General features: G+C 44.0%; 1 protein-coding gene across 1 annotated transcript; it reads left to right on the top strand.

Moving 5' to 3' along the window:
- Positions 1 to 623: 623 nt before the first annotated feature.
- Positions 624 to 8958, top strand: LOC141025580 (uncharacterized). The gene has a single exon (XM_073501229.1). The coding sequence runs from the start codon at positions 8222 to 8224 to the stop codon at positions 8702 to 8704; it is 483 nt and encodes a 160-aa protein (XP_073357330.1). The 5' UTR covers positions 624 to 8221; the 3' UTR covers positions 8705 to 8958.
- The last annotated feature ends 2748 nt before the right edge of the window (positions 8959 to 11706 follow it).

The following is an 11706-nucleotide window of genomic DNA, read 5'->3' as shown; positions in this document are numbered from 1 at the left end:
TCATACTTATAAACTAGGACAGGGGTATAGTAGGTAATTAAATCGCAAACATTTTTTTATCAACCATATGTGTACGTGGCCTTTCGTCTTCCTCTCGCACGTCTTCTGGAATCGTATAACTGTCAAAAGTGAGTGACTGTTCATCGGAACTGTTATAGTCCGAATACTCATAAGGTTGGGTCGACGCCCGCCTCCCCCCAAACTTGACTTGCAGGTTTCCCCGCAAAAAGCTCTCCACGCCTACTCTTATTTATAAAGAGCACTATTCTTCTTTAGTTAGGTAGTTCTCCCCCCTCTATGAGACCGTAAGACCCCGGTGGAATCGAAGGCCCGCTTACTAATAGGCAAGAGGGGACCCTTTCTCGCCCAGCCCTACCTACATCAGTGAAGCTGGAACCGAGGAAGACAATGTTCAACACACATGAGACAAAATGAAGGTATGGGACGGCCAGTTCACCACGGAAAGGGATGCTAGTCGGCTTTGGCGAAGTTGTAGGCCCCAATAGATCAGATCTCAAGAGTGATTCCTCACCTATCCTGCCAGGGGCCAAGTCAAAGGCTCGAGTATAGATTCCCTATGCTCATGTGAACGGCCGGCCCGTAGATCTAAAAGATGACTAGTGGGCCCCCCGTCTATCTATTAGCCGTCTATCTATTAGACCTATCTAGAAGTAGAAGTTCGTTGCATTCCCGGAGATGTAGAATCGAGTGTTTAGCTTACCGGGCATTGTGCTAAGTTTGCATCCGAATCGAAATCTGGCGCTACTACTCAAACACGAAAGCTAGGGAAGGGAATAGAAGGGCGGGTAGATCAATGTGATGATAGCACCACGCCAGGCACCGAAGACGAAAGCGAAACATCGTCGGTAACACTATACGTTGTAGTCTCGCATTATCCACTGGATCCGCGGCTAACCATATATAATGCTCAATGCTATGCAAAAGCAATAAAGGGGAGATTGTCTTCTAACTAACTATATAAGTAATTTATATAACTAGATGATTCTCGTTCAAAAGATTCTTCCCATTATCATTATATAGAGAGGCGGAGGCGCGTAGCAATAAAAAAGCTTGCTTGTTGGGCTGATGAGGCTCGAGAAAGACTGTGAAGTGAAGATGCGCCATTACCGAAACCATTTCTTTGCTTTGGGCGAAGTTCCTTTATAGGGAGCTCACTTCCTTGCTTGGTTGGTTGGTTGAACTTGCTTTTTAGGTGCGGTGCGTGCGGGTCTAGTTTCATTTATGAGTGCTGCGTATATTTCTGTTAGTAATGGTTTTGAGCTTGGGAAGAAGGGATATGGGTATGGCATCATCCCAGATTTGATCTAAGGCTAGTTCCGTGTGTGCAACTACTATCTTATCTCAATATCAGGCTAAGGCTTGGCTAAGTGCTCTAGAGGTTTTCCTTATTGTCCTGGTTCTTACCTCAACAGGGCAGGGGAGATAGTTGGAAGTTGAATAGTCGTATCGTATCAGTTCAGAGAATCCCTGTTGAATGGCTTGGCTTTCAGTGCGAGTCTAGTTGACTGATTCCTAGGCTAGCTTCTCCTTATGTGCGGGTCTAGTCTACAGAACAGATGAAGACCCAGAACCGAGGAGAACAGAACGAATACCGATCTCAGAGCGGACAATCAATCCCAGTTCCTAGTTTCCTTCAAGCAATAGCCTGCCTGTTCCCGTTCTTCGTGTAGCAAACCTCCTATAGTGGATACGACTGAGAACGAGCTTGACTCCACTCACTACAAAGGAACAACTGATTCTCCAATTCCGTGGTTTGTTTTCCTTTCATTCTACCTACCTTCTTTTCGCCGGAGGCATATTTGATACGTTATTTAACATTCCGAAGAAAGTGCAAACTTCCAGATCTGAAGGAATGGCAAGATCAGAGATCCATTTTACGCTGGGGCCTGGCCAATGGGGAATCAGTAGTACTCGACCTTTGCTTCAGAAATCCACTGTTGCTGAAGAGAAGAGAAGAGATTTCTAGCGCGCACTCCTATCCGAGTAGAAAGACAGCCTACACTCACTGTTGGCAATGGAAGAGACTAGACTCTTTCCACACTTAAGATCCCAAGGGACAAGACAGATCAGATCTTTCTCTTTAGCCGGTCTCGTGTTAGATCCTATGATTTGGTTAGTTAGCCTACGAGAACAAGTCACAAGTTTTTTGTTTGACTATGCATCCAGTTCGTTGCTATCTCTATCTTTATCTACATGGATATTAACACGCACTATTCTTGAGAGTCAAGACACCGTTTTGCTTTAAAGAGCAAAAAAAAATCCCAGATAATTACTAATGCACCGTTGAGTACACCGATTCTTTTCCTGTTCGTACTGGAGTATAGTAAGGAAAAACTGCTTGACCGAATCAAGGTCAAGATAACTAGTGTGATTCCTACACTGGGAGAATCGTGGATATGTAGGGAATAGAGAAATGCCACCCGCCTAAGTAAAGAACTGTTACAAATAAAGAGGAAACTAATAAGGATAAGTAAGAAACAAGAGAAAAGAAACCATATTTGATACCGGAATATTCGGTTTGATAACCCGCAACTAATTCCCCCTCTGGGTAATCTTTCACATTCGGCCAAAGAAGAAATTCGAAAAACTAGAAAGCCTATAGGCTGACGCCAAAGATTCCATAAAAAAAAACCATATTTTGGCTGTGCTTCAACTATATCAACTGTACTTGAACTGTTAGATAATCATAGTCGATAATAACATCACAGCTCCCACCGCTATTGAAAAACCTTACATGAAACCTTAGCTTCATACGGCTCCTCTATGATCAGAAAAAAAAGGACTGTTTCGGTATTATCCCCCAGGTTTATCAGTTGCAGGTGAATCCTGTGAAACATCTCTCTCGAGGCTAGTAACAACACTTGGAAATGAAAAATGAGCTTAGCGGCTGTACCGGGTCAGGACCATAAACACCACGAGCCGGTTAAGCAACAGAAGCTGTGGGCGAAAGCACACTCGTCATTCTCAGACCTGCGGTCGAGGTACGTGCGAACAAGTTCCCATTCTCTATGTTTCATGGCCTATCAATGAAAGTCGGTATCAGGCTGGCTCGCTTGGCGGGTCGTCTCCTTATATACCTAAATCCTCGTTTCACTCATCTGTAAAGGTCTACCCTTCGAAAGGTAGGTTGAGTTCCCCCGTATGTAGCCAGCCACACTCTACTCGCAGGTAAAATATTGGCGTAGACAACAGAGAATGTGCTAGGTAGGAAACCGAAGGAACTCTTACTATACGAGAATTTGCAATTCAATATGACAACCGATCAGAAGGGATTGGACGATCCCAATGCGTTACCCTCCTTCGCAATACCGGAACTATCTGACCGAGCTCCATCAACACAGAAAGCGGAAGGGACAGCAGATACGGATAGACTGGATCCGGAAAGGGATTTCAGCCAGTCCTTGCCTATTGCTGGGCTGGTTGTTTTGTCACGGTCCGATTAGTAGAAGGTGAGTGAGTAAGACGAGGCCCCCGAAGCGTAATGTAGAGCTATACTGCTCTTGTTTTTCCTTCCGCCCTGCTTAGGAGAACTTTGTCTAGAACCCACTTTAGCTAGCTTTCAAGGATACCATTACAGATGAGTGAAGCGAGTATACCGTTTCCGGAGCTCCCGAGGTAGCGCGGTAGCGGAAGCCCTTTCTAGTTCAAGCAGTTCCAATTCCTATTCTGCTTCACCGCTTACACCACACTCTATTGGTTCGCCTTGTGGTGCCTTTCGATCAAGGTCTACTTTGGTTGATCCACTTTCTTCTACAGCGCGTTATCCGCATCGAAGTTAGCCAGGTTCCTACCGCTTCTTGATATTATGGATTTTGCAATCCCTGAACGCCAGTGCTTCTACAACCAACGGATACTATTTAACATAAATAATAAGTAGAAATGGACAAACGAGTGTGGCTACACAGAGTGAGGAAAAAAACATGGTGGTACCAGCATTGCGTATCACTCACTATGCTTTATGTAATATGGCTTAAGCAATGGTAAAATGGGAGTCCTGAGCAAAGCACATCTGATCGATATGAATGAAAGATACATCCGTCTTTTCTTCTCCTTCGAAGGTTAGGTATCCGCTCGTTAGTTCAGCGCCGCATAAATACTGACTTTAAAAGGGGCGACTCCCACCTGTGCTTAAGTTGTTTCAAGCTTGTAAAGACTCGCGATCGGAAGATTGACCTGGTTTTCTTTCAGCGGAAACTCTACCTAATGGTTCAGGAAATGGAAATGGTAACAGCGGCCCAAAAATGGTAAGGTTTTCTTTTCAAAGAAAAAGGAACGCAAAAGTTTTGCGAAATCCTTATCTTTCGGCTTTTTAAAGAAGATAGGCCATTACAAAAACAAGGTATAACAGTCGACTTTCCTATCAGGATTTTACAACCTGAATACCAAGGGACCACTATTAGAAGAGAGCATAATAAGTAAATGCCGAGGCCATCTTTGACTTTTTGGATGGTCGGCGGCGCCATAAACTCGATAACCAGCACCGCGGAGTCAAGAAATTCAACTAAATAGAATCCTAAAACAATCTTATTCGAGCACACACGGGACCCACGGCAATGAAATTCACACAAGCGGCAATCATCCGAGCAGAGAATGGAGAAGGGAAATATACTTGAAATTGTTTTTTTCCGAATGAGAAAGCCTTTGGCAAACTCCTTGCAAATCTGTTTTTGCCGGGCACAATAGACATATCTGCTCAGTCACAACATAAGGAACCCCCAATGTTCCTCAAAGCCTACCCGGCCTGAAAGCTTTAGTTGAATGATCTGATCCCGAAGCAAGCTTTCTACTTAAATTGCTATGACTGGCCAACTAATGATAGGACTACCTATCTTGATGCTTTGAATCTGTATTCAGAGCTTTTTTCCAACTACCGGGACTACTAATTTCAAGTACAAAGCTCTCCTATGAATATGCTACTGCTCTTACTTTCTACCGGAATTCGAGCATTGAAGCAAGCTCTTTATCGCGCCATAACCGAGTCTCTCCTTGCAGCTCTGACCAATCCACCCGTCATTGCAAATAACTGCTCCTTACTCTTTGATTGTATGTCCATTTTTGCTTGATGTCTGGCTCACCGGATCTGGTACATGAAAAAGCCATTCCTTTTCGCTTTCCTTCAACCACTCAGTATACTTTTTTACTGGAAGAGTCAAGCGAAAGCAATTAGTTTAGAAGGAAGAGGAAGACCTAGGGGGCTTACGTCCTCATTTCACTCTTTTTGCTCCTGCGAGACACGACTCAACTACTTTTTACAATTGACAGGGTAGCCCGGAGGTCAGATGAAGGGTCTTCCCCATAAAGATAGATTAGTACTTGGAAGGTTCAGATGAAGGATGGGCTGAAACAAGGCAAAAACTATTCAATGGGGTAAATAAATATGAGCAATCCGTGAGAATAGCAAACCCCTATCTCTTAAAAAGAAGAAGATAGATAGGTCCACGAGTTGAGACAGAGAAGTTCTAACTAATCAAGTAGGAGTTTACCCACGAGAGTCAGAGGCTGCATCATCAAAGGGGTATAGAAATAATTCAGAAGCACTATGGCCTGAAGCGAAGGGCAGGAACGAACGGAATCAATGTGTTCCAATTTATCCGGAGTAAGGACAACAGCTGAGAAGGGACAAAAAAATAGCGTAGACAAAAGGTAGGACCAGATCATGCGAAGAGCTCTTCGCCCTATTGATTAGGAATCTCGATCAGAAACCACCAGGCCATGTCTCCCGATAAAAGATGATCCCCACAATGGATGTCAGGCCTTGGCTTTATAAAATCTGATTGGATCCGCACTAGAGGATAAGAATACAGATAGGCTGACTAAGAAGATCTTCAAATTGTCTTACCTGAAAAGATGAGTTATTCAAAGGAATACCTGAAGAATAGAATAGAATAGAATAAACACATGGCACAGCTGGGTGCTAGAATAGTAGTTGATAGAAGTTCTAGTCACTTAAAAAAAATAACTACTGCTTAACTTAATTAGATCGTAGAAGATAAGCAAGCGGGTTCGGGCAGTTAGTCCTATTTGAAGGCAAGAAGTTCAGGTAGTAAGGGCTAGGTTTATATAGGGGCTCTATTTTTGATAAACATATGGTCTTGCTCATTTCTCATCAAGGAATGGAGATTGGGTTGGTGTTTGGAAGGGGGATTCAGTAAACTGACCTTGGCCAGCAAGCAGAAAAAGGACTGACGTCTTGGGGCGCGCTAGCGCGCGTACTCTTCTTCTGCGAGACTCCATCCAAATCCACCACTTACTTGTTGGTTGGTGTTCCATTCTGTTATCTTAGACTATGCTGCCTTCTTCAATTCCATTCTTCGTCTCCCTAGTCGAAGTCTTCTTGCTGGCCCAACCCAACATGCATTTTAGAGTGCCGTGCCAGGGCGATAGGCGCTCCGCCAGTCACGCATGATCACCAGAGCCTTTCTTGGCTATGTAAATATAGGGCCGGAATAAGTGCAAGATCCTCAACAAAATGGATTAAGGTGGGCTTCGGATTTTTCATAATTTTTTTCTATCTTTTCATCAAGTTCTTGTTTGATCTGCCGCTATTATCACAATATCCCTCCTTTTAGGGTTAATGCTATCAATGGTGAATCGATCATTCGCTATCCTTTTTTTAGAAGAGCTTTTTTGAATGGAAGAAAAGTAATGAAACCCGCGATGGCTACTGAATAACCTCCTTTGATTTTTTTATAATAAACCCTTTGACCTTTTTCTTCGTTCGCCAAATCTTCTTCAGTTCTATCCAAGCTCGGTTTTGTCTGAATCTTTGTGGAAGAAGAAGCGGTTCGCCAGCCGCTACATCCAGGGATCCCACAAAATCATTAAACCTGGCGGCTGCTCGCTCTTTGATCAGTGATTCACCGGCCACTAGATCGATGAAGAATCTCTCAAAAATCCGCTTTTTGATCAGTGATTCACCAGCCACTACATTCTTGGATCCCACCTTATTCTCAAACCTGGTGGCTCGCTTGATTGGCAGTCCTGTAAGCTCATCTTGCATACAAATTTTGGGGGTACCAGGGCCTGCATCCACCAAGAACATTTCTTCCCTTAAGCGTAAGCGTAAAACTGAAGATTGTGAGGCGTTTCCACTACATAATAAGAAACTAGAATTAGATCTTGGAAATGATCGACTCCAATAGATGCTCATCATAAGCTTTTTTTCCTCCTATTCCTATTGATCAGAAGTATCCAGCAGCGCCACGCCAGAGTGACTTCCGAAGCGCTATGGACGGGACGAAATCCGGCAGCCAGTTGCTGGCTCTGAATAACCAGCCCAGCAAGAAGCTAAATTCTTCCATAACATAACATAACGGGGCGGGGTTGCGCGCGAGCCGAGTGACGTAGGTGCACAAGAGTACTTCGCGCCACAACCATCTCTTTTTTATAGGTTCTACGGACCGATGCCTCCTGCTTCATCTGGTAAAAAAGAGTCATAGATATGCCTGTAATTAGAAGGAAGAACCGCCATAAAAATCTTCCTCGTGTATCGTCTGTAGCGGAACTATGAACGGGAGCTAGCAATCCGGACCGTATTGAAAAGGTTCCTAAGACACAGCATGGAAGAGTCAAAATATTCAGAAGCGAGGTCCAAGAATGAAGAAGGGGTAGAATTACTGAATGAATACGAGCTGTGGCTAATACCCGAGGCATAAAAGACGCATTTTCTACGGGATCCCGAAACCACCAGCCACCCCGACCTAATTCATGATGAGCCCACCAACTTCCTGGCGAGATGCCTACGGTTAAAAACAACCGACATGTCAAGATCCAAATTCGAATTGGTTCCTGGTCCTGGTCAGAGACCACCGTGTTCGCGCCGGCGGTCCAACAAAGAGGCGAAGTAGTGGTGTCTTTCTTTCCATTACGAACGACACGCTTCGCCTGCTCCCTCCCCGTCTCCATTAGCGCTCCTGTCCAGAGCGAAGAGAAGGCGAAAAAGCGCCGCCGAAGCAGCATGAGCAGGCTTCTATTGCTACGCAACAATAGAGCAGGCGCGCCACCCACAAAATGTTTGAATGATCGGGTAAAGAGCGAGCTTCTTATATGGGATCCGATGCATCCAGCAGAGCGAAGCAGCGTTCCATTCTTTTCGGCGGCATCCTTCCGCATTGGCGGCGAGTGGAGTGCCACAATCCCATTCATCATTTTTGATCTACATAACCCAAAGCCCATAGCACTGGCGACATCTCCGGCATAAATGCAAGGAGGATGTATAGCTGATATAGGATCTTGTGGAACTGGATTTGATTCTGCAAGCGGTTCGGTACGAACGAAGAAATTTCGAACAAAAGGATCGGAACTCGCTGATAGGAAAGGAGAGAAAAACAAAGCAATGCCAAGAGCTCCGTCAATCTGCTGTTCATCGATAGACGAAGCTCTCTCTTTTTCATCTCGTGCCAGATGTAACAAAAGATTAGTCCTTTTTCCTTCTCGCGAACCACGGGAGCGCCCAGCGCCCAGAAGAGCAAAGCTCATTTTCAAAACAGGGTCAAGCGGCGCATTAAAAAGGGCTGGCCCGTTAAAAGGACGCTTACTTTGCGAACGAAGTTCAGAATCAACAAGGGTTCTCCGAACGAAGGGAGTGTACAACTGGGGCGCAGCCCAACTTTTTTGTTGGAGAGATAGAATGGAGTTCTTCACGAAGTTCGAGACAAAGGAAAAAATCAAAGTTTCTCTATAGCCTCTTCGTTTTGAGACATTATGGCTTTGGGGTCGACCCCGGTAACAAAAAAGGAATCCATAAAAACTTGGGATCCAACACCATGATAAAATACTACCCTCATGATTAGACCATGTCCCTGAGATTTGATAAAAAAAGGTGCATTAGCGGTTAATACGTTGTAATTAGATAAGTTATTTGGAATATGACGGAACGAAAGACCAAGGAAAGGAAGAAGAATGCACCAAAATGCAAGTGCTGCACCAAACGCTGGTGGTTGTTTCTTGTTGTAAGTGAATGCAACGAAAAGACCCGGAAATAACGAATAATGAGAAAATTCATTTATAGACATTTCGTGCTCATTTCCAAATTTATGCTTAGTTATTCCCATCATCCGGTAACCACAGGATGATCCCAATCTCCTTTTAGTAATAGATCTTTTTGATATGTCTCAGTCTCAGCGGCAAGGAAGAGAAAATGCATCGAGTCGTTTATCAAGAAAGTGGACGAGCATGGCGGTCCCTATATCTCTGAGGGGTGTACCACTTTTTTTTTCAAGTCAGCTTAAGAGGTTCAAAAGAGAAAGTCACTCTCCTTATTCTTGGCTAGTGGAATGGAAGCAAGACTCTTTCCTATCCACTTTGCCGAGGGGAGAGAACTAAAAGATAACTCAAGCTAGACAGAAAGGTGCAAAAGTCCACAGTTTCTTAAGGATCCTGTAAGCAAGTAGGTTAAGATTGTCATTTAGCTTCAATTTCTTCAGTCTCACAAGCGGGTCCGCATGCAACAAAAGAAATTGTATTTTCCTACTACTCCGACCTTGCCCTGAAAGGATAAGGAAATTGGATAAGAGCGAGAGCTAGACTGACTGTTGGTCCAATGCTAGTGGAGGATTCAGACTGAGGACCCCCTATGGCGGCTACTCATAAGAAGATGAAGGATTGAAAGAGGACTGATCACCCCTCTGATTTGTGATCTTTTAATAGAAAGAAAAAGCCTTCTCTCAGACTTAAAGGTAAATGAAAGCGGGATTTTTTTTCTCTCCTCTAAGCTAGCAGCAAGTCAAGTAATCTGAGAATGCTGCCCCCAATCCGTAGCTGAGGACGAACTCAACTCATAAGCTTTTTTTGAACCAAGCACCTGTTGTAGAAATGAAAAACCACCCACTAGCAGAGGCTGGAACAACCCATAGAAGTGTAGGGGCTGCTTCAACCAGGCGTACCCGTATCCATTGATTTACCTCCTCTAGAGAGTATTGAACTTTGTGACAAATAGGTTCTAGTTACACTCCTTAACTCCCTATTCGCGAGATATAAAAGCTAGCTAGTAAGAAGACTTTCCCTTCTTTTCTGGGAGGGTGAGAACTTGAAAGACTGGCAGAGAAAAGGAAGAAAAGCGGCTAATGCTATCTAAACGATTATTTCAAAGTTTACCAAGTTCAATCGTTCACGAGACAGGGGACTCTTTTAAATAAGACAGTGTATGGCTGCGAATAAGTCTATTCGGCAAGTCATAGAGAAGGACTGGATATAAGCTATTCCCCGGTTCTTCATTGGATCCTTTTAGTTTAATATTACTTTTTGGAAGCAATCTCATAATAATATGTATTAGGGACAGCATTTAGGATAGCAAAAGCATTTTTGGAGCAAGAGGGATTACCTTCCAGATTCTTTTGTGATACCCTCTGTGTCGCCTTCTCCTGGATGGTCAGCCCAGTGTCCTGAATCCTTGAGCTCTTCCTCATGGCTTTGACTGGTGACTTACATTTCATCTTATTTGCTGCTCTCTTGGTCCTTGGATATGATGTCTTCTGCCACTCTCCTTGGTGGCTATTCTCCACCATCTCAGTCCCCTCTGAGGTCAGCTGAATCTGATCAGTGGCTGTCTCTGCCTAATCCACCAAGTGTGTACAAGACAAGATCTTTGTCTGTCACAGGTTCTCCTGCTGCTGCAAGTTGATCAGACTGGAATTTGATCCTGGGCAGATAATCTTGAGCAGTCTGGGATCCTTTCTTGATCGTTTGGATCTGAATACGCAGCTCATTTATTTTAGCATTTGTCATACAGCCAAGACTTCCGGTTTTTTTTCAGGTTTTCTCCCTTTTCTACGAAGGTTTGCTGCTCCGCCTGCACCAGTGAATTATTCTATTCTTCTCCTTTGGTTCAGTCTGTGGGGAAATCAGAATTCACCATTGAATCCTGTGGATCAGCTCCCTTACATAATAATATTTAACTGTATCAGCTACGAGGGGAAAATCTGAAAGACAGAGGATAGAGAGTGAGATAGAGTGTGAGACTTGCGCCGCTCTCCATTTCGAGGGGATTTCGACGATTCTGGGGTGATTGAACTATTTCTTTACCTGTTCAATTTCTAACGAATCAAGATATCCTCTTGTTCCGGTATAAATAGTAGCTATCTGCTCTTCCACTAGGAGAGGATTTGCCTGGGATTGTTTAAGCAATTCCCTTAATCGTCGACCCCTTGCCAATTGATTCTGACTTGTTTTATCGAGAGCAGAGGCGAATTGTGCAAAGGCTTGTCACTCTGTGAATTGAGCTAGTTCCAATTTGGATTTGCCAGCTACTTGTTTCATGGCTTTAATTTGAGCCGCGGATCCTACTCTGGAAACAGAAATACCCACATTAATAGCGGGTCGAATTCCGGCATTGAATAGATCCGCAGATAAGAATATTTGTCCATCTGTAATGGAGATTACATTAGTAGGAATATAGGCGGAAACGTCTCCAGATTAAGTCTCAACTATTGGTAAAGCGGTCATACTTCCTTCGCCTAAAAGAGAATTTAATTTAGCGGCTCTTTCTAAAAGGCGTGAATGCAAATAAAAAACATCCCCTGGATAAGCCTCACGGCCGGGAGGTCTTCTTAATAGAAGGGACATTTGGCGATAAGCTTGTGCCTGTTTGGAGAGATCATCATAAATTATTAAAGTATGCCGTTCGCGGTACATAAAATACTCAGCCAGGGCTGCTCCCGTATAAGGAGCGAGGTATTGTAATGTAGC

Source organism: Aegilops tauschii, chromosome 6 (genome assembly GCF_002575655.3).
Source record: "Aegilops tauschii subsp. strangulata cultivar AL8/78 chromosome 6, Aet v6.0, whole genome shotgun sequence".
NCBI lineage: Eukaryota > Viridiplantae > Streptophyta > Magnoliopsida > Poales > Poaceae > Aegilops > Aegilops tauschii.
Note: the sequence above shows the minus strand (reverse complement) of the source record. Positions and strands in the feature narration are given on the sequence as shown.